This window comes from Dermacentor andersoni, chromosome 1 (genome assembly GCF_023375885.2).
Source record: "Dermacentor andersoni chromosome 1, qqDerAnde1_hic_scaffold, whole genome shotgun sequence".
Lineage (NCBI taxonomy): Eukaryota > Metazoa > Arthropoda > Arachnida > Ixodida > Ixodidae > Dermacentor > Dermacentor andersoni.
In genome coordinates, this window is record NC_092814.1 from 364,513,459 (window position 1) to 364,532,618 (window position 19,160).

At 45.9% G+C, this 19,160-nt stretch overlaps 1 protein-coding gene across 10 annotated transcripts in view; it reads right to left on the reverse strand.

The window, feature by feature from the left end:
* Nucleotides 1–19,160, reverse strand: part of LOC126516459 (bromodomain-containing protein 3-like) — a 159,913-nt gene that overhangs the window by 29,695 nt on the left and 111,058 nt on the right. For all 10 annotated transcript variants that reach the window (XM_055063937.2, XM_055063936.2, XM_055063934.2 and 7 more), the window contains 4 exons: nucleotides 18,161–18,198; nucleotides 17,721–18,000; nucleotides 17,502–17,660; nucleotides 4,339–4,569 (listed from right to left, as the gene is read on the reverse strand). In XM_055063937.2, coding sequence (XP_054919912.2) covers nucleotides 4,339–4,569; nucleotides 17,502–17,660; nucleotides 17,721–18,000; nucleotides 18,161–18,198 — 708 coding nt within the window. The remainder of the gene's footprint in view (nucleotides 1–4,338; nucleotides 4,570–17,501; nucleotides 17,661–17,720; nucleotides 18,001–18,160; nucleotides 18,199–19,160) is intronic.

Consider the following 19,160-nt stretch of genomic DNA (forward strand, 5'->3'; position numbering starts at 1 on the left):
AGCACTGGAAACGAAAAGAATAGGATAACAGTTATGCTCGCATGTTTGGCTGATGGTCGCAAGCTCCCTCCCTTCATAATTTTTCCCCGGAAGACTATCCCGAAAGAAAAATTTCCGAACAATGTTGTCGTATGCTGCCACGAAAAAGGCTGGATGGACTCGGGACTCGTCAGAGATTGGATTTCCAGCGTTTGGGACCAAAGGCCAGGTGCATTGCTGCATCCAGAATTAATATTGGTGCTGGATTCTTTTCGAGGTCACCTCACACCCGGCGTGAAAGAAAAGCTGCAGCGTGACCGAATGCATTTGGTTGTTATACCAGGTGGAATGACGTCCATTCTTCAGCCCTTGGATGTTTGCTTGAACAAGCCGTTCAAGGATCGCTTACGGCAGCTGTATTGGGACTGGACTGAATGTGGATCTACCTCAACACCTGCAGGGAGACTGAAACGCCCGAGTGCATCTACTGTTGCCCAGTGGGTTTCAGCTGCTTGGTACGGGCTGCCTCATGAAACAGTCCACCGCGCATTTAAGAAATGTTCTATTTCAAATGCACTCGACGGAAGTGAGGACGATCTGTTGTGGGAAACAACTAGTCACAAAGAGGAGTCCAGCTGTGATGACGACAGCGACGGCAACATCAGTGGCGAGGATGATGATTAAGCATAGTTTGCAGGTACTTCAATAAAGCTGCTCTCGACTTTTCCTATATTTTGTTTCCTGCGTTACATTCGTGTTCTATAGTTTCGGTTCCTCGTATTAAATTCGCGTTTTTGCGTCTTTGATCTTGCGCGTTCGCAAAGTCGACCGTCGCGTTACAATTGTGTTCTTTTTTTTCTTTTTTTTTTCCCGATGTCGCCCTTGCAAAGTCGACCCTCGCGTTACAATTGGGGTTGCGTTACATTCGGGTAAATACGGTACTTGCGGTACACTGAGCTCAGGAAACAGACCATGTTGTGTGTGGCAAAAATGCACAATGTGCAGCAGTGGCTAATTTCGCTTTTGAAAACATGTGTCACACATAGCAGACCAATCGCATTGATTGAGAGAGCTGCAGTGCCCACAAAAGTCATGGTAAGACGTGAACATGTGTTGGTGTGATCTCTGGTGTGAAGGCATTCTTTGCCTTAAAACAGTCGAATCTCGTTAATTCGAACATTCGGTCTATTCGAACTGATGCCGTGGTCCTGTCAAAGTTGTGTGTATTCCGATGGCGAAAACGCCCGGTAATACAAATGCGCAAGCATTTGCGACGGTTAATTCGAACATACCACGCTCCGACAATGCTCTCAGCAGTGCGCCAAATCACGCGGCGGCACCTCTGACTAGCATTCCTCTGACCTCGCCACAGAGGAAAAGCTTAGGAGAGACTTCTCAACATTGCACGTGAAGGAAAAAATAAAAACGCCGCGGCGGAAATTTGTGCGCAGTCGTGTGCAGGAGTGCATCACCGGTTACTTCTATTCATGATGGTTTAGTGACTTCAGTTAGTGTCACGGCACCGCGATTTAACCCATCTGAAACGCCTGAAATCATCTGACGCCTGAAATTTTGGACGCAAAAAAACCTTTGCCATCCAACTTTCCGGACTTTTTGCCATGACCGCAGGTCCGAAACGGCATTAATCGAAGCCGCCACCGCCACCATTTTGATTGTCGTGCCGCCTTGAACCAGTGCTCTAGCATGCAGATCCGTTGGCAACCGTAGCCACAATGCGGTGATGCTAGGCCTAGCTACTTCGATGTTCGCTATCAAGCTTCTTGCTGTTCGGTGCCGTGTTTTTCATTGAAACAATTTGCCACTGTTAGCAATGGTGCTGACTCTGCCTGTGTAATCCTCACCAATGGCTTCAGAGCGGGGAAAGCACAACGTGTTGCATAATGCCAGTTTGTGCAAAGTCAACTTTGCACAAGTACAGCGCTCATAGGTGGTGAAGCATACCAAAATTCAAAGGGGCAATTATCACGGGACACGGTATGTTTCCTTTGATTACACAGGCGTGCACCTACCGTCTCCTATTACAGTACGAGCACCGATACGCCTACTAACTGTCTGTAATATGTAAATACGTGTGACTAAATCTTGTGGAACTTCCCACTCGTGTTAGCTCAGTGCACATGCGCCACTGTCCTCCATATCATCAGCTTCCTTTAATTCGAACAAATTTTGGGCCCCTTCGAGTTTGAATTATCGAGATTTGACTGTACTGTCTATAGGCTGAAAGGTGCATACCCGACATTGTTGCCATGGGCAAGAACATAGCAAATGCAAGAATGGCAAACCCCCAAAATCATGTTTCATGAATGTGTTCGGTGTCTTACAGGAGAACTAATTGCTTTATCACTGCCATACTTACCTTGACAGCACACACTTTGTGTTCCGATTATGCCCATGGAACGTGGAAAGTTAAGTGTACTCAAGTTGAAAACAGCAAAAGGAGGCAATAAAAACATTAGAGGCATGGTAAAGAGACATCAAAATTATGGTGCAACATATAGGTACAATTAAAGCTCGATATAACAAACTTGAATGAAACAAAATTCTTGACAAAAGGAAGTATTTAACTTTTTATAACTTCTTGCCCATAGAACACCATGTATATTGAACCTCAATATAACAAGGCGTGTTTCTGCACAATTTCAATATTATACCAAATTTCACTACCGCCGCAAGGGAATACGTGGATACATGAATACATGAATAAATGGAAACTTCTACAGATGCAGATGGTCATCAAATGGCTCAATTACGGGCGGCGAGCGACCACCGAAGCGCATGGCGGCAGGGTTGGCGTACGCTACAGCCACAGACGGAGTCGGATCATTGAATGTAGAGCTGGCAGCTGTCCAAAATATTGGTTTTCTTTACACATGAAGTCGACGGGGCCATTGGCGGTGCCGCAGAGCTATCTGAATTACCGAGCATGTCCAGATTATCGGTGTATCAATGACAATAGCTAGATTTCTATGTCTAAGTTACTGATAGCTTGCAACATTCTTGTTATGCTATGCTAGGAGACTCCCGGTCATGTGCAGCACTGTATTTTCTAGCCCAAAATTTGTGAGCATTAACTTTTGTATAAAAATTTGCTACGTTCAATTCGATATTTAGTAATGGGACAGTGTTACAATGAAAGGGCACGAAAGCACAACTGGGCCATAAATAACAATGCGGGAGGTCATCTGGCTGAACATTGTAAACGTCGCAAATGTCGTCTATCTTCGCGACACCAAGTTTCTGGCACATTCTAGAGATAGACTAGAAAGGGAGATATTAGAAGCGTTTTACATTGCCAAGGCCGAGGGCACGTGCATTAGCTGCCTGTCAGTGGCACTTGCCGAAAAAGAAATTGCTTTTGTGATGCGATAGGTAGTGATGTCACGGTGGCACTTATTCGTGTTTCCATCTATATAAAACCTGTTTCTTCATATAAAATTTAGTTGGAAGTTACCGCCTGTCTGTCGTGCATGTTCTTCTTTTAGCCCGCATCTTTGTAGTGCTGTTTTTTCTTCAAGTTCTTTGTGCAATTTAATATTCAATTAGAAATCTACTATTCGGTATTTGCACACCTCTATTAATCTGTACTGACAGGCCTTCACAGCTATTTTGGAAGTGGCTGTCGTGATTTGAGCCCTTTTTTAGCCCACCCTATGAGCCCTGTATGCGAGACCACACCGGGCCATGCAGAGCTGGTGATGTATCCAAACCAAAGTGAACACACAATTCTCGGACTCCCACAGGACTGCAAAAATCTGTGAAAATGCGTTTTACTGCCTCCAAGGTCTCAAACCGCCACAGCCACATGCAAAATAGGTTTGTAGGCCTGCTAATATATGTTTATTAGTGTCAGTGCTCGTACTGTGACAAGAGATGGTGGGTGCACTTGTGTATGATTAAGGAACAAATACTATGTCCCTTGACGGTAGGCCCTTGCTGCTCTTGGTATGCTTCACTGCTACACAGTGCATATGCTTGCTGTGTAACACTGCTGAATTGCGGCGAAGCTGACCATTGGTTGCGCAATAGGGGTATGCAACGCTTCTCAGACCCTTGCCGTGCTTTCTGCACTTTGTAGTTATTGGTGAGGATTCATTAGGTCTATGGGGCTAGTGGCTGTGCTGGGGAGCTGTTCGAATAATCAAGCGTGTCCGATTTATTGGTGTCCAAATTAACGATCAGCAACTGTAGGTTGCTTTCTTAAGACCTTCTATAAGTGGGCATTCGGTAGATATTTTTTCTAGACCCGTGAAATCCAATGTGATGAGTGAATGCAATTAAATAAGCAATGTCTAACAATAAATGGTTTGCAATGCATTCAATGATAACAAGGAAACTGACTACTTGTGGTCGATGTGGGGGCTCCTCCACTGTTGACGGGCGCAAACAGGTCATCCAGCTTGAGGGCTGCCTCAGAAGTTGGGGGAGGTCGTGTCGAGGGGCTCTGTGCCTTGGGTGCATCCGCCAGGGGGGGCGAGGTGGACGCCAGTGGGGACAACCCCGGCGGGGGCCGGGCTGGCTGCTGTGGAGATGCCACTGGGGACACAGCGGTGGTTGTGCTGGTGGTGGCAACTGCAGCCGTATGAAGGGGACCAATTATATTCACAGGTAGTCAGGTTTCCCAGACAGCTATTTCATGTCACCAAACATTGGGCATTACACTGAGACTCTCATTACTGCACTCAAGCAGGGCACAGGATGCCTGTCGTGACACTTTGATCCTAGCTTAACAAAGAGGATGGAATGAAAGGGTGGAATGATTCCCTTCCTGCACATTATTCACAGCACCAGCATCATCAGCCTATTTTTATGTCCAGTGCAGAACAAAGGCCTCTCCCAGCGATCTCCAGCGCCATCTTCTGCTAGCCAATTCCAGCTTGTGCCTGCAAATTTCATAATTTCATCACTTCACCTAATTTTCTGCCACCCTTAAGCACGCTTCCCTTCACTTGGCACCCATTCCGTAACTCTAATGGTCCACCAGTTATCTGCCCTAGGCCGAATCTAGCCTGCCCAGCTACATATTTTTTCTCTTAATGTCAACTGCAATATGAACGATCTCCGTTTGTTCTCTGATCCACACCATTCTCTCCCTGTCTCTTAACGTTGCACCTAACATTTTTCATTCCTTCCCTCTTAGCACAGTCCTTACTTTTCTCAAACTCCTTTTTTACCCTCCAAGTTTCTGCCTCATGTTAGCACTGGCAGAATGCGATGACTGCACACTTTTCTTTTCAATGACAGTACCCTGTGCAGAACACACACAGGCATCCCTGCACTTCAATCGCTATTCAATCTGCTACGTTAACTCAGATGGTATAATCTCTGGGTCTCATCTCAAATATTTATTTCCGGTGAATTGCAGTGGAACTAGGTACTTGGTGAGAATGCAGCCTAACTATGAACTAATTGGCAAGTATATAAAAGATGTTACAGCAAATGTTGCATCAGATACACACTTGCTTTTATTCAAAGGAATCAAAAACAATTCAAGTCCAAAGACACCAGGCAGCATTTCAAAACTCTGGTAGGAAGCACAGCAGACATGTCAAGTTTTCCCCAATGCATATACAGTGAAACCTCGTTAAACCGTAGTTGGCCGGAGCTCGGAAGAAGTACGTACTAAACGGTAATACTTTTTAACCGAAATAGCATGAGATCACTCACTTACCTGTCGAAAAGGGAACTCAGAGAGAATGCGATGAAAGGGGAAAAACATGCAGTATTTATTCACTTCGCGCAACAAAAGTGTTATTTTCGTTTGATGCCGTGGCGGCCTAGCACAACGACAGCCTTCTCAAACTTACTTGAAGCTGCATGCCAGCTTTTCAGCCAGCCCCCTCTTTTTGGCACCAAACACTCGCATGGCAGATTCCTCGTTGGCGTTACGTATTCTGCGTGCACGCGCGCAGTAGTGCGGCAGAAGTCCCGGGGCGCCTTTTTCATTGCCGGGTGCCGGAGTTTGGAATACTTTTTATTTGGAATAGAGTTACGTTATAGTGCCCCTGTTCTCGTCGCGACAATTGCATTCATGAGGCTGACGTGACGCGCAGCTTCTACCACTGTCGGGCCTGAATCGCCCATGTGTCGCTTTCCGTGTCGTCCTCATCACTGTCGCTAGTCGACACTTCGGCAACAACAGAGGCAACGATGGCGAAAAGTCGAACCTCGTAGCCGACATCTCTTCGCGGTTGCAGCAGTGCTACCGAGCAACTTCACATTCCAAATTCCACACACCGTAGTAAACAGCAGATCCCTGTCGCGTGCCAGCGCCGACTTTTTCGTGTCACGTTCGATAGAACGAACAGTGTCAAATTTTTCTTCTATGCTGAGCACCCGGCGTCTTTTTTATCAGAGCTTCGGCATGACGCGAGTCCTCGCTAGCATGACACCACAACGCTCTCTGGCACGGCGTTGAAATGATGTTGATGTTAATGTGGCTTCATGTGCAAATGCACAGGGCGCTTGGAGGCCGCTGTTCCGATCTCTGAGGCTTGTTGTTCTGCCAGGCCGCCCGATGAAGACGACGCCATATGGCGACGCACCGCCGTGTTTGCGCGACAAAAAGTGGAAACACTACGTTTTAACCGATGCGTGCACAATAAGCTGGTACGGTTTATGTGTATACAAAACACATTATGTTCAATGGCTGCTGAGTCAGGGATTTGACTTTACTACTTTTAAAACGAAACTACTGTTTAAGCGGGTACGGTTTAACAAGGTTTTACTGTACCATATTTTTCGGTGTATAACTCAAGGTCTTTTCTGAATTTTTTGTTGGCATGTCATATAGAACGGTGCAACTTGCACACAGTCAACATTGGATTGGATGCTTTGGCCACACCTTTTATAGAGAGCGGGCATCAAGTGACACTCCACCGCCCGTCACCTTCTGCCATGCACAGCAGCTACGCTTTACTGCACTCAATGCTGGGATGCATGAGACGGATGGAGTTTGTAGAAGTGGCCAAATGGGTTAGAGAGGCATGCAGCTCAATTTCTGAGAAAACAATTATGGCAGGGTTTCACGAGGCTGGGTTGATCCCGTTCGTGGCTGATGGTGATGCTGGCGAGTCGGAAGACCACAGTGATGTGCCAGCGCAACTCGAACCTGAAGTAGCTACATTATTTGTAAGCAACTCAAAGGAGGACTTGGATGACCTTGACTAAACGCCGTCAGGTAAGCTATCAATATTCATGCTATCGGAACAAAATACTTGTAAAAGGTACTGTCTAGACGTTGGAAAGTGCTTGCAACACGTGTCAGCACTGCCTACTACGGGAAGTGTGTGGAGGAGGCGGCCGCTGCAAGCATGTATTTTTGTCACACTTTCTCACAACCTGACCCTCAACGAGTTTTTAAATCCCTTACCAAATGAACAGGTGCACCTAATACACCGGTACGACTTATATACATTATTTTTCAGAAAAGCTGCCATTTTGAGGAGGCTGCGACTTATAATAAGGTGAAACTTATAGACCGGAAAATACGACATAACAACAAAAAATACTGACGCTGCTTCTTTGAAGCCACTGCCACATGGTGCCGATCATACTGAACAAACTGTGTGTAACAGACCATCCTTGTGCCAAGATGTTTCCTGTACTAGTGCACGCTTGCCAGCTGACAGAACCCGTGCTTTGTGCAAGCATCTTCATGTCCACTTCTTGCAGTCCATGCAATTCACAACTGCAAGGCATAGTGACTGCTTTTATATCTGCAGTCGTTTACACTTGGACCACTCAAAGAATGGCAAAGAATGGCATCGCGTTTGGGTTATCACCTATTAAAAGCATGCAGCACACTTCCACTGCCACTATGCGACATGTGCTGCCTATTAAATTATTAGATTCCATGGTTTTACGTGCCACAGTCCGACTAGGAGGTACGCCATAAGCATTGGAATGCTGCCGCCTGGGCCGGGATCGAACCTGCGTCCCCAAGCTAGCAATGCAATGAAAATAAGTGAAGATGCCCATCGCCATGTGTCATACAGAGGCACCACTCAGCATTGCTCAGGCTGCCACCATGCCAAACTTGGAATCATTCATAGGCCGATCTCTGCACTTTACAAAAAGACAAAACATCTTTTGCAGCACAGCATACACTACAAGAATAGAGATTCCAATCATATTGTTGCAGGAAGAAAGCAGGCCCACGAGTATAAAATAATGTATATTTACAACAGAGGTATATGGCGTTCAGGCAACTGCCAGACTTCGTCTTCCTCTAGTCCAATTCAACTTCGTCCTTCTCTTCACCGTAACAATATATTCCTTCGCAAGAACTACTCATGCCCTGTATGACAATAAAGAACCTCATTTCATCTCTAATTTGAACTGTTCTAAAATGAAGTGAACTTTTCATAAATATTCACCCATGCCAAGTGCCCAAATATCATCCAGGTGTAACAACATCAACACCAAACAGTGTTGTAACGTTATATGGACTAAAAATTATGTGACAATGATGTAACGTAAAGAAAAGAAAGGTCAACAAAGTGTCAACAATAAAGAAGACAAGATTGGCATACACAGTTCATCAATTGGTTCAATGATTAAATGCTCATTATATTGACACGTGTACTTATATTTAACGGGCGACCACATTCGCCGGCTAACAAATGTTATCGCACAGCGCTGGACGCGTCTGCATGTATCCGAAGTTTCTGGAAAGTTATCGATGCTTCTATCCGCTGTTTGTTGTCGCCGAACCTTGTGTTATCTGATTTCATCGCGTGACTCGAATGTTGTAGAACTTTGTGGAAGGCACGCGGGTCCCAACGATTAGTCTGGAACATTCGATGGCTGCTGTATAAAAACCGACGCACTTGACCCGCTGAGCAGATTTTCGTCGATCGCCGACTGTGTTCGCCGCTATCGTTGTGCTTTAAGTGTAGCCTGTTTTGTGGGCACAGGTTCGCCCAATAAAAGCTAGTTTTGTCTTTCACAGTACTGCTACTGTGTTCTTTGGCGTCACTACCACGTGACAATATCTCTCTATTCTGCGTGTTTTTCATGCTTATTATTGACTTATTTTGCATCTTAATCCTATCGTATTACATGTGCAATTACGTCGACCCCTATCAGCTCTCCTTGGCCACAGTGCAAGCGTAGGAGATGCTCATGGTATTCTTCAGAAGTCTCAGCGGTCACGCATATCTGTTTGGCGACTCTGTTCCGCTCCAGGGCCCCCAAATGCTGCTTGACGTCCTGCTGCCCCGGACGGGCATTATCACTCCGTTTTTGTGAGACGGGCCTCGTAAGCTTTGGTCGTCTTCTTGGCGACCTTCCTCATCAAGAGCGATGGCCTTTAATATTAAAGAGGCCCTGACAGGGTCCTCCAACTATTGTCAGTTTATTATTGTAGCTTAGAGTAGACGTCTCTCAGTGTACGTTTTAACTGGAACTTTGAATTTGAAATCGCTGCCTTTAAACCCCTCCCACCAGCCGCCAATTAATTTCATTGCCGTACCACTATACAGCTCAGCCGTGATATAAAAAAATTTACACAAGTTTTCTGCCACATTGAATGTGTTCAACTTTTGCCAGCTTGCTATGTGTGGGGCATGTGCTGTTTAACATACAATGCATAATTCAAGCTCGAAAATAGCATCTTATGGCTCTTTTAAAGTTAACATGCTGAACTGCAAATGTTGGAGGCCACACGCACTTGCAGCGGCAGTGCTTTGTTAATGTCTTGCGTCGACTGCGATAGCAATTCACATCTCGCTCGATGACCAAGGAACGTCACTGTCAAAACATTGGAGTGAGGAAGCACGGCAGCAGCAGTGAGCGAACTGATCTTCATGCTGCCTCTCGCTTCAAGGTGAACTGAACGTCGGAAACACAGCGCATACGAAGCTACCGGCACTGGGCGCACTTTGTCCACATTGCAGATCACATTCAAAATATGGCACCGGCGCGGGCACGCACTTTTTCCACATCACAGATCACTTTCAACATACAGCAGACGCATACTTTGTCCACATCGGAGATCGCTTTCAAGATACGGCGCACTGTGCCGTAAGCAGCAACCTCTGGAGTATTGCCAGAGTAGAATGCTCTCACATCTCCCTCACCTTCCAGCCGTGCCTCCCACACGAGAGAAGACAGCACACTTCTGCCAAACCTTCCTCCCTTAGGCGCGCGATATTAAGCCGCGATCGTCAGCTAACATTTGCAAGTCAGTTGTCAGCCTGCGTTGGCATGGCAAAAGTACATTTTATACACCCAATTTTGGATAAAAAATGGCTGCTAATTTCGCCTGCTGTAGCCGATAGTCCGTTGTAGCATGGTCCATTAAAATCGAACTTCGTTGTATTAATCAAATGGGTAGAGCAAACAAAGGATGAAATACGGTCAGTTATATCCGAAAGTGTTGTAACAAGCGTGGACTGTATTCATTTTCAAAGTGTGGGACGAAATGCATGGGTGTTCCAGTTACTCTTAAGCTTCTATGGAATGTAGTTTAAAGAGTAAGTGGAACGACAGTGCATTTTTACTGCAAGTTTCATGACACATATCTCGAAACTTGTGCTAAGCTAAGTGCAAATAAAGGAGACGCAGACACATGGAACAGACGAGGACAAGCGCTGATACTACCAGCTGTTTATTCCTATCAACACAGTAGTGAATTATAAGCTCTTTCAAGTGCATAAGCTTATGAGAGCTCATGTGCTTATAAAAATGTTTCGGCTCCTAGCATTCTTTTATTTCTCATTTTTACTTGCAATGTTTCCTCCCAAGTCAAACTTGTCTTCATTGCCAGACAAACTGGCCCTCGTGAAGCCATTCTTAGAATACATTCCAAGTGGATGTGCCTTGTAAACTCACCAGCTACAATTCGTAAATTGCAAAATGTTCTATAAAGTAATAATCAAAAACTAAATTAGCAAAATTTTGTTAATGATTCAACTATGCATATATAGGTTTTTCGTGCAGGTAATGTCTGCCTCCACAAGTAATACAGCCCAATGGCACAGGCAATCTTTCAAAAGTCTGCATAGCCTAAAAACACCACCACGTATTTCTATGTGCACAAATGAGCAGACAATAATGGCAAAACTTGGAGGAGCTTCGGGATCCCAGCCCACGTGACCATGACACTGTTTCCTAGCTAGTTGCCAGAACACAGAGAATGAAAGGGGCTAGCTGATGAGAATGGCAACTGTGCATGGACAGCACACATCTGCTGTTGGAAACGGCAGCTTGAAAAGCTGAAGGCAACTAGCAAGACACGTCAGGCATTCCACGAACTCGTCGCAACCCACAATATATGCGGTGCTTCAATGTAGCTCAAGTGTACAGAGGCAGGATGATACGCTTAATGTGGAGGCCCTTCAAAGGGGGATGTATCAGTGGCTGCCTTGAAGGCAAACATCTCTTAACATGCTGCGGAACATGACTGTTGAGCAGAAAAGTGCCCCAGGCACGCCAATAAAGACAACAGACGTGGAAAAGCAAATGGTGACCGCTTGCTTGATGCCACCAAGGACCACCTGTTACGGGACAATGCTATTCAAGTTCAAGCAAGTGAAGACACTTCTGCAACGCGGATTCCTTGTACACAGATTCTGATTTGGAATGAACGTTTTCAAAGTGAGAAAAAAAAAAAAAAAAAAAAAACCCGGCTTGTTCCCTTAATTTGCGTCTATGTTTCATTGATAGCTAGCAGTTTCTTGGAAGAAATGTTATAGTGAGTGTAGATTAGGCTTAGCAGTGCTCACAGAAAAAAATTGAGAAATATTACCTTGCATAAAAAACAGACCCTCCCAACTGTGTGTCAACTTTATGAAGAAAAGGTGCATTCATAATGCAAGCAACTATGCTATAAAACTGCCATACTGTGCAAATGACAATGCCAGCATGACAGTCATACTCGCAATTTAGCCAGCTTTCTTGCTGCAGGAGCCAGGAATTGTGGCCTCGGAGTCTGGCCTGCTCCGCCGGTGCGTCTCGTAACAGGTAGCTGGCCTACGCTACCGAGGCTTCACATGGAGGCTAAGGGGGTCCATGCCATCATCCGAGTTTTCGCGATGGTGGTTGCTTCTTTTGTGAAGGTTACTAGGTCAAGAGAATGAGGAATGGAACCGGCGGTTTTATTTAGATTGGCATTGCAAACTTACGTACATAGAGCAAGGGTTATCATACTGGCTGGCGCACGGAGCGCAGTGCATTGTTCTCGTAGCATGAGCTACACGTCAGAAGGCTACATCTTTTTGGTGAGCACACATCAGAACACACCAGCACACCAAAGGTGTCCCATTTTTACCCTCTGTCCTCCCTGGATCCCTAGGCCAGGGAAATCCACAGTCACACCACCTTCCAATTGGAGCGCCTTGAGGGCAAGAGTGCGCACAATCACTCTGGCACCTTTGTTCAATGAACGCCATCGGAGAAATACCCTCGGGTGCACACAGCTCACTGTCCCAGAGAAAGAAGGGGATGCTCGCAGACAGGGGTGCCATGCTTGATTCCATTTGCACGTCTTGGCCCCTGGTATGGCACAGTAGCGACTGTAACAAAGCAGCGCATAATGCACTTACACAGGAGTTCCTTGGTCTCAGCGTTGTAGTCGATGACCAAAAACCATCCATCAACCCCATAGCCGTCAAACTTGTCTCACCTTGGTGTCGCCGCTGGTCTGCCCAAGTCAATGTATTGTGAGCCTCACGAAGCGATTCGTCGCAGTAAGGCAGGAGAGGCTGGAAGGTTACTTCCCCCACTGGCCGATCGTAACACTGCCAACAAAAATGAGCTCCTAATTTCGTCGGAGTCTCCAGTCATCATAAATGAACTCCCGTTGGTTGTTCGAGTCTCCCATCATTGTCTGACCAGCGTCCAGGCAGATCAGCCACAGAGTAAAAACATTACGTTAAACGAAAAACTCTCAAGATGCCAGCTTTTGTGTCTTCATTACTTGATGTCAATATAAATTAAAAGCTTCTGAATCTCAAACGTACTTGCTCTCAGGGTGACGGTTATGGGCATAGGGCACATAAGGAGACCAGGACCAACGGCTGTTGCAATAGCGGGTGACGCGACCTATACGATGGCAGCTAAAGCAAATACGCCGGTCATCGGCAGTCCTCCATTCGGCCGGATTGTGGCGACATAGCGGGGGCCTCGGGCCTTGAGTATAGGAGACTTGGAGAGGGTCAGTTGGGTGTCACGATGCGACAGCACACACAGAGTCCAAACAACACTGGACAACTTCTGACGAACGATGGCTTGGACAAGTGGTATCATCGGGGATGTAGACTCAAAGGCTTGGGAGCACGTGGAACCAGGAGACATGGCCTCAATTTCGCGTTGGATAATCTTTGTGACATGTTCCGCAGTGAGCAGTACCTGTGGTGCAGGTACGTCTTTGCACAATGATGTTGCTGTTGTGTTAGGCAGTCGCACGAACTGATGGGCGATGCATCAGCTGTTGACGTTCTCAAAACGATTGCACTCCCGTATGATGGAGTCGACCGCATTGCCGTCCTTGCAAATGAGCAGATTGAATGCATCATCTGCTATCCCTTATAAAACATGTCCCACTTTGACTCCATCATGTCATCTTCTGCTTCGCGACAAAGGGCCAGCACATCCTGTATATAAGATAGAACTCCGTAGATGTTTGGGCACGTGACGCCAGCGTCTTTTTCGTTGCAGCCGTACGACCAATGGCCTTTCTAAACAGATCATGACCATGTGGCCCCATCAGTTGTTTTTACTTACACGCTCGTATAGGGCCAACCAGCCGTCAATACTGACATCATCCGTTCCGGAAAATGTGCCTGGATCTCTTTGCTGTGCAAGGACAAGCGTTGACGTTGCCGCCGCTAAGGAAGAGACTGCCTCTTCTGCCATTGTGGCAAAATCCAAGCGACTGCCGCTGCGGAATTCCGTCGCTAATGAGTTCTTACTCCACCAAAAATGTGACGAAGATAACGAGTAGGCAAAATTATATTTACAAAATATATACAGAGAAGTCACAGCCAAGATGGCAGAATAACCACAACCACGAACGAGCTCTTACGATCGTCGTCTTCGTCGTCCTACTGAGCGCCTCCTTCATAATGCGGGAATGGTCTGTAACAATACCGTCGACATAGACGTTACAAAATATTCTAAGAAAGGGTTTCAAAGCACCATTCATCATCTTATGGAACCAGGCAGCACTGCTCTTCCACACGAAGAGTAAGCATTTACACTGATATACATCAAAGGGAGTGATAAAGGCCGTGTACATCTTATATTCTTCTTCAAGTAGTACCTGCCAAAATCCTTTGCAAAGGTTTACAGGGAAAATAGGTCTATTTAGTGATTAAAGGCGGGCGACGCACTTCAAAAAATATTATTTTTTAAACCATTTGAATAATATTTTTTTTACCGTGATAAATACTTTTTAATATATCCAAAATAGGATGTTCTTTGTTTAGGGCCTAATTAACTAATGAACAGCAACCTGCACGGTAACGTACGGCACACTGAATCAATGCTAAATGTTCATAGTGTGTCGCAAGTTATAAATTGTCGTTTGAGGCCATTATGAAGCGAAGTTATAGGTTGTCCAACGTAGCCACAAGAAATGCTCAACTTGATATTTTTCTATTATCAAGGTGGGCATTTTTTACGACTAGGTTTGACAACATATAACTTCGCTCAAAATTCAGTGTGCCGTACGTTACCGTGCAGGTTGCTATTCATCAGCTCATTAGGCCCTAAACAAAGAACATCCTCTTTTAGATATCATAAAAGAGATTTATCACGGGAAAAAAATAATTTCATTTCTGAAATCAGCTGGTAAAAATACATTAACTGTACAAATTTCATTAAATTTGTATAAGAAAATAAGTAATTTAAAGGGCCTCATCCCTTCTTAAGGATTCGGTAGTCAGTACATAGCCGCAGAGATCAACTTTTTTGGAGCCAGCCTATATGGTGAGGCAAATGTGGACACCAATGGTTGTATTATGCCAGCATCAGGGATACTTTCGATCTCGCTTTTCCACCAGAGTTTCTTCTTACTGGAAATATTTTAAGGTTTTCTCCTGAACGGTGTAACATCTTTCAGCTTGAAAGGAGCAGAAAATTTCATTGTTGCTGGCGGATGGTTACCAAAACAGACAAGCTCGGTAAATTTCCGACGGACATCTTTGCTCATAACAAGGCGATCCGCTATGCTCTGTGAAGCACACATCTGTTAAGTCATTGTCACTTCATCATTCCAATAAAGGTTTAACTTTAGGCCCTTAATATCTGGTCTGGAAAGTAAAAATGGTCACACCCTTTCACTACAAGGTTGTCGATGCGAGTGTTCTGGCCTTGAGAAGAGACACTTGCTTTCGCCCATTCATCATAAATTTTTCTCGTCCCATCAAAGCTTTGTTGTTGTACCGGCGTGCCTAAAATAATTTCTTGTGTCTTCAAAAATTCCTCATTTACGACAGACACGGATGCACCACTATACACCATGCATCAGTATCTTCACCATTTTATCTTTAGTTTGATATAAAGAAGGTTAGGTACCGTCAGAAAAACAGTTTCAAATTTTGGCGTCAGGTGGGACTAGGCACCCTCTAATATTCTTTTTTTTCTTCATTCCACTGCTTCTGGATGTGAAAAAGCGGCAGGCTGTGGTTCATTACTGGCATCGGACATTAAACTGACAGCTCGGTTTCTTCTATGCCAGTCGCATGACCTCCATGGTACTTTTTTGGGAGGATAACCTGGGCGATGCAGATTCTGCGCAGCCGAATGAATGGAGATGTTTCTGAAACCTAGTAGTTCCTCCACAGTTTTGGGTGATTGCACAGGCACCTGTCTCTGGAGTTCCTTAGGTAAGCCGTGAATAATAAGCGGAACGACAGCAGACTCCGGATGTTCCAGGCTTGCCATCTGAAGAAGCCGCTTCTCAGAGATACTCTAGGGGCATTCCTGATCTATATTTGTAACAAAAATGCACTATCCCACCTTTCAGCTGGGTTTTCTTCGAAAGCCTACAGGAAGCTACGTTTTCCACTCGTCCGACGTGTCCATTTTGTGAGTTCCTGATGCCCTCACCGGGCTCTTGCCCCGAGTTGTCCTCACATGTTTGCTCGTAGAACTTGATCCAAGTCTCTGGTCTTGAGCTTTCCCCATTGAATATACAGGCTTAACCATCTTTCTGTTGGATTCTTGCTGGGCTTGGATGACGGCAAGAAGATTCTCCACGAGTTGCTGCTGTCACTCTGCGTGCTGTTGCTGGTAACAGCATTTTTAGGAGGCACAAGTCAGCAGAAAAGCCTTGTTTGCTTGGTGAAATCCCTGCTGGCGCTTGCACAAGCGGCATCCCGCAAATTCTTGAAACTATTGAGTGCTTCAGTCTCAGCTTCACTGCTGTTTGAAGGTCAAGCTTCTCCAGAGTCTTTCTGGCGTTTTGAGTGATGAATTCGTTCAGTTGAGAAGTTGTGATGCTTTCAGGAAAATCATGCTTGGTGTCTTCATCCACCTCACACATTGAAATATGTGGCCGATCCCGTGAACTTGGGAATATAGTCAGCGTGATCCCCATACTTGCGCATTGAATCCTGTCATAGACTGCACGTTTTATTATTATTCTTCTACTGCCCTTTCCAGTAAAAACCGTTCATTTTCTTTGGTTCGTTGGGTTACTACATTTCTCCTTGCTGGCGATGCCCTAAACTACACCCCTTCACCTGGTGCCATAGCCAATGTCATTGCCACTGTCGTCACAAGATGGCAATAGAACCCACACAGAAATGACAACAATGCACTACTTTCGTTACAGTAGTGAAGTAGTGAATCTAAAATTCAAACGGTGGGGTCCAGAAACTGCACAGTGGCTTGCGAAGGCTCCTGGAGCTATACAATTCAAGTCATCTGGGAGCCAAACCTGTGGCCCCAGCACGTCTCCTGGATATACAAATTGGCTATACTTGGTTGCAGACCACCAGTACATTCACTACAGAGCCATTCCGAGAAATGCGGAATATCACATGAGCCACTAGGAAAACAGGTTGAGGTCCATAGCGATCAAGGGGCGTGTGAGAGTGACACAAAAAACAATCAGTATATTTAAATTCAGGTTATTGGGCACATCCCCCCCCCCCCCCCTTTATTTTGCTGACACGATAAAAATAAAATTGGATGCGCATCAGATGTCAGTGCATAATTTTCTTCCCCGAATGCATGTGTCAGAATTACAACTGTACATAATTCCTGTGCGAGTCACGTTCTTCTTTGCTGCAACCACTTCTTTCGTAGGGATACTTGAGCACCTTTGGAAGGAGAGCTCCCCCGTATAGTGAGCAGTTCCTGCCCAAAAGTAAATTCAATTAAAACTCCCACTTTACGTGCCATGGTTATGCTTCCCACAGCCAGTCCACAAATTTTAGAATAAAGAGGAAAGCACAAGGCTCGCTTGGGGTGAACGAATAAACTGGTGTCTCATCACATTTTGCTGCAATAGTTTTGACCTTGCCACCAGATTCTTGGTGTCAAACCCTCACCAGTGGTGGTCGGCCTGTGTGGTGGGTTCTTTTTGACAGGAGCTGCTGTCGCCGTGGCCGTGGGCCGCGAGGGCTGCTGGGGAAGACTACTGTGGCTAGCGACCACTGGAGGGCGGCCTGCTGGTACGCCATTGGCAGCAGACAGGCTGCCCAGTGGGGCTGCACAGCAAAGAGTTTACTGTTGTAGCACAACCTTCAAGCAGTCACTGGAAGACATACCTGTGAGGCCTGTATAGGCAGCTGTCAGGGCTGGGTCTGGCATTGGGGCCTGGGTTAGCAGCCCTGGAAAGGGCACCATGGCTGGAGCATACGACTGCGGTGCTGCCAGGCCTGAAGCAACTGGGCTGTGCAGCGAGTAGGCTGCGCCGTTGCTGCTACTGCTGCTGACTGGCAACAAGGTGGCAGCAGAAGAAGGCTGCCGTGGAGCCACGGGCGTCAGTGACGGCATGGTACCCGGAAGGGAAGGACCCAGCAGGCTCTGTGGCTCCAGTGTTGGAGCCTGTGACAGACCAGCTGGCTACCACATCCATTTCAATGCATGCATGCCACCATCCAGCGATGCAGCCGGTGTGGCATACTTCCGCAAACTTTAAAAGGGCATGTTGCCCACTGTACATCAACAATTTAAGCAGTTACAGACATAATAACACGGATCTCACCTGGTTAGCATCCGTTTTCTCTTTCTTCACCAAGGGCTCTAGAAAAGAGGAACAAACCGATACACTGTAGCAGCATTCACCGGCCAGTTATCCATCAAGCAAAACGCGAACATTTAACCCATCTTGTCTCCTCTGTCTGGTTCAACAGAATGCTATTCTTGTCATGTGGCTAATGCTGCCTCAATTTTGCCTCTAGCTCCAGTTCCTGTACACAAAAAGAACAGAATTGTTGGCTATGCCAACAATTCACAAGCCTTCACACAGGTACTTCTTGTGTGAATCAATGGTAGCCTTGCTGCTGAGAATGGAATTGGAAGTCTTGCAGAATGGTCACCATGGAGACTGAGTTGCAGCACTCCCCAGCTGGTATTCAAGACGACGCGAAAACCATCTGGTGGCACCCACACAACTGAAAAATAAATCCTCAATGCCATGAGCATGTGAAGGTTTATGGGCCACTTGCCTGCTCCCAAGTTTGTGACCTAAGCAGTGTCTGCACTTGAACACTTCCTGGACTAGATCAAATACCCAAATACCAAGAAAGTTGATGGGAGCAAAGTGCTGAGCATTGCAGATGTAGATGCAGAACACCACCTGAGGCAGAAAGTTGTCTCTTATCCCTAATTATTTTTACATTAAACAAATTTATTCTCACACCTTGCGGGTATTGGTCTAAGCAAAGCTTTCATTGGCATTTGTGATGAACATTCTTGTTCAGCGACCATCTGCGACACGACTAGGTTGGAAGGATTCCAACTGGAAAACGCCTTGCTCAACATTCCCTTGTGGCACTGTAGCGTATAGTAACAAAGGAATGAGGATGATCGAATGAGAATGACGGCATGATGACAATGGGATGCGATGCTCGAATCACGACTACGACAAAGAAGAGATGATGAAGGATGCCGATGCTACGAAGACAGCATGACGACAATGGGACGACAATGCTGGAATGATGACCGAACAACGATTGGATGACCATGGTGGCATGATGAGTGTA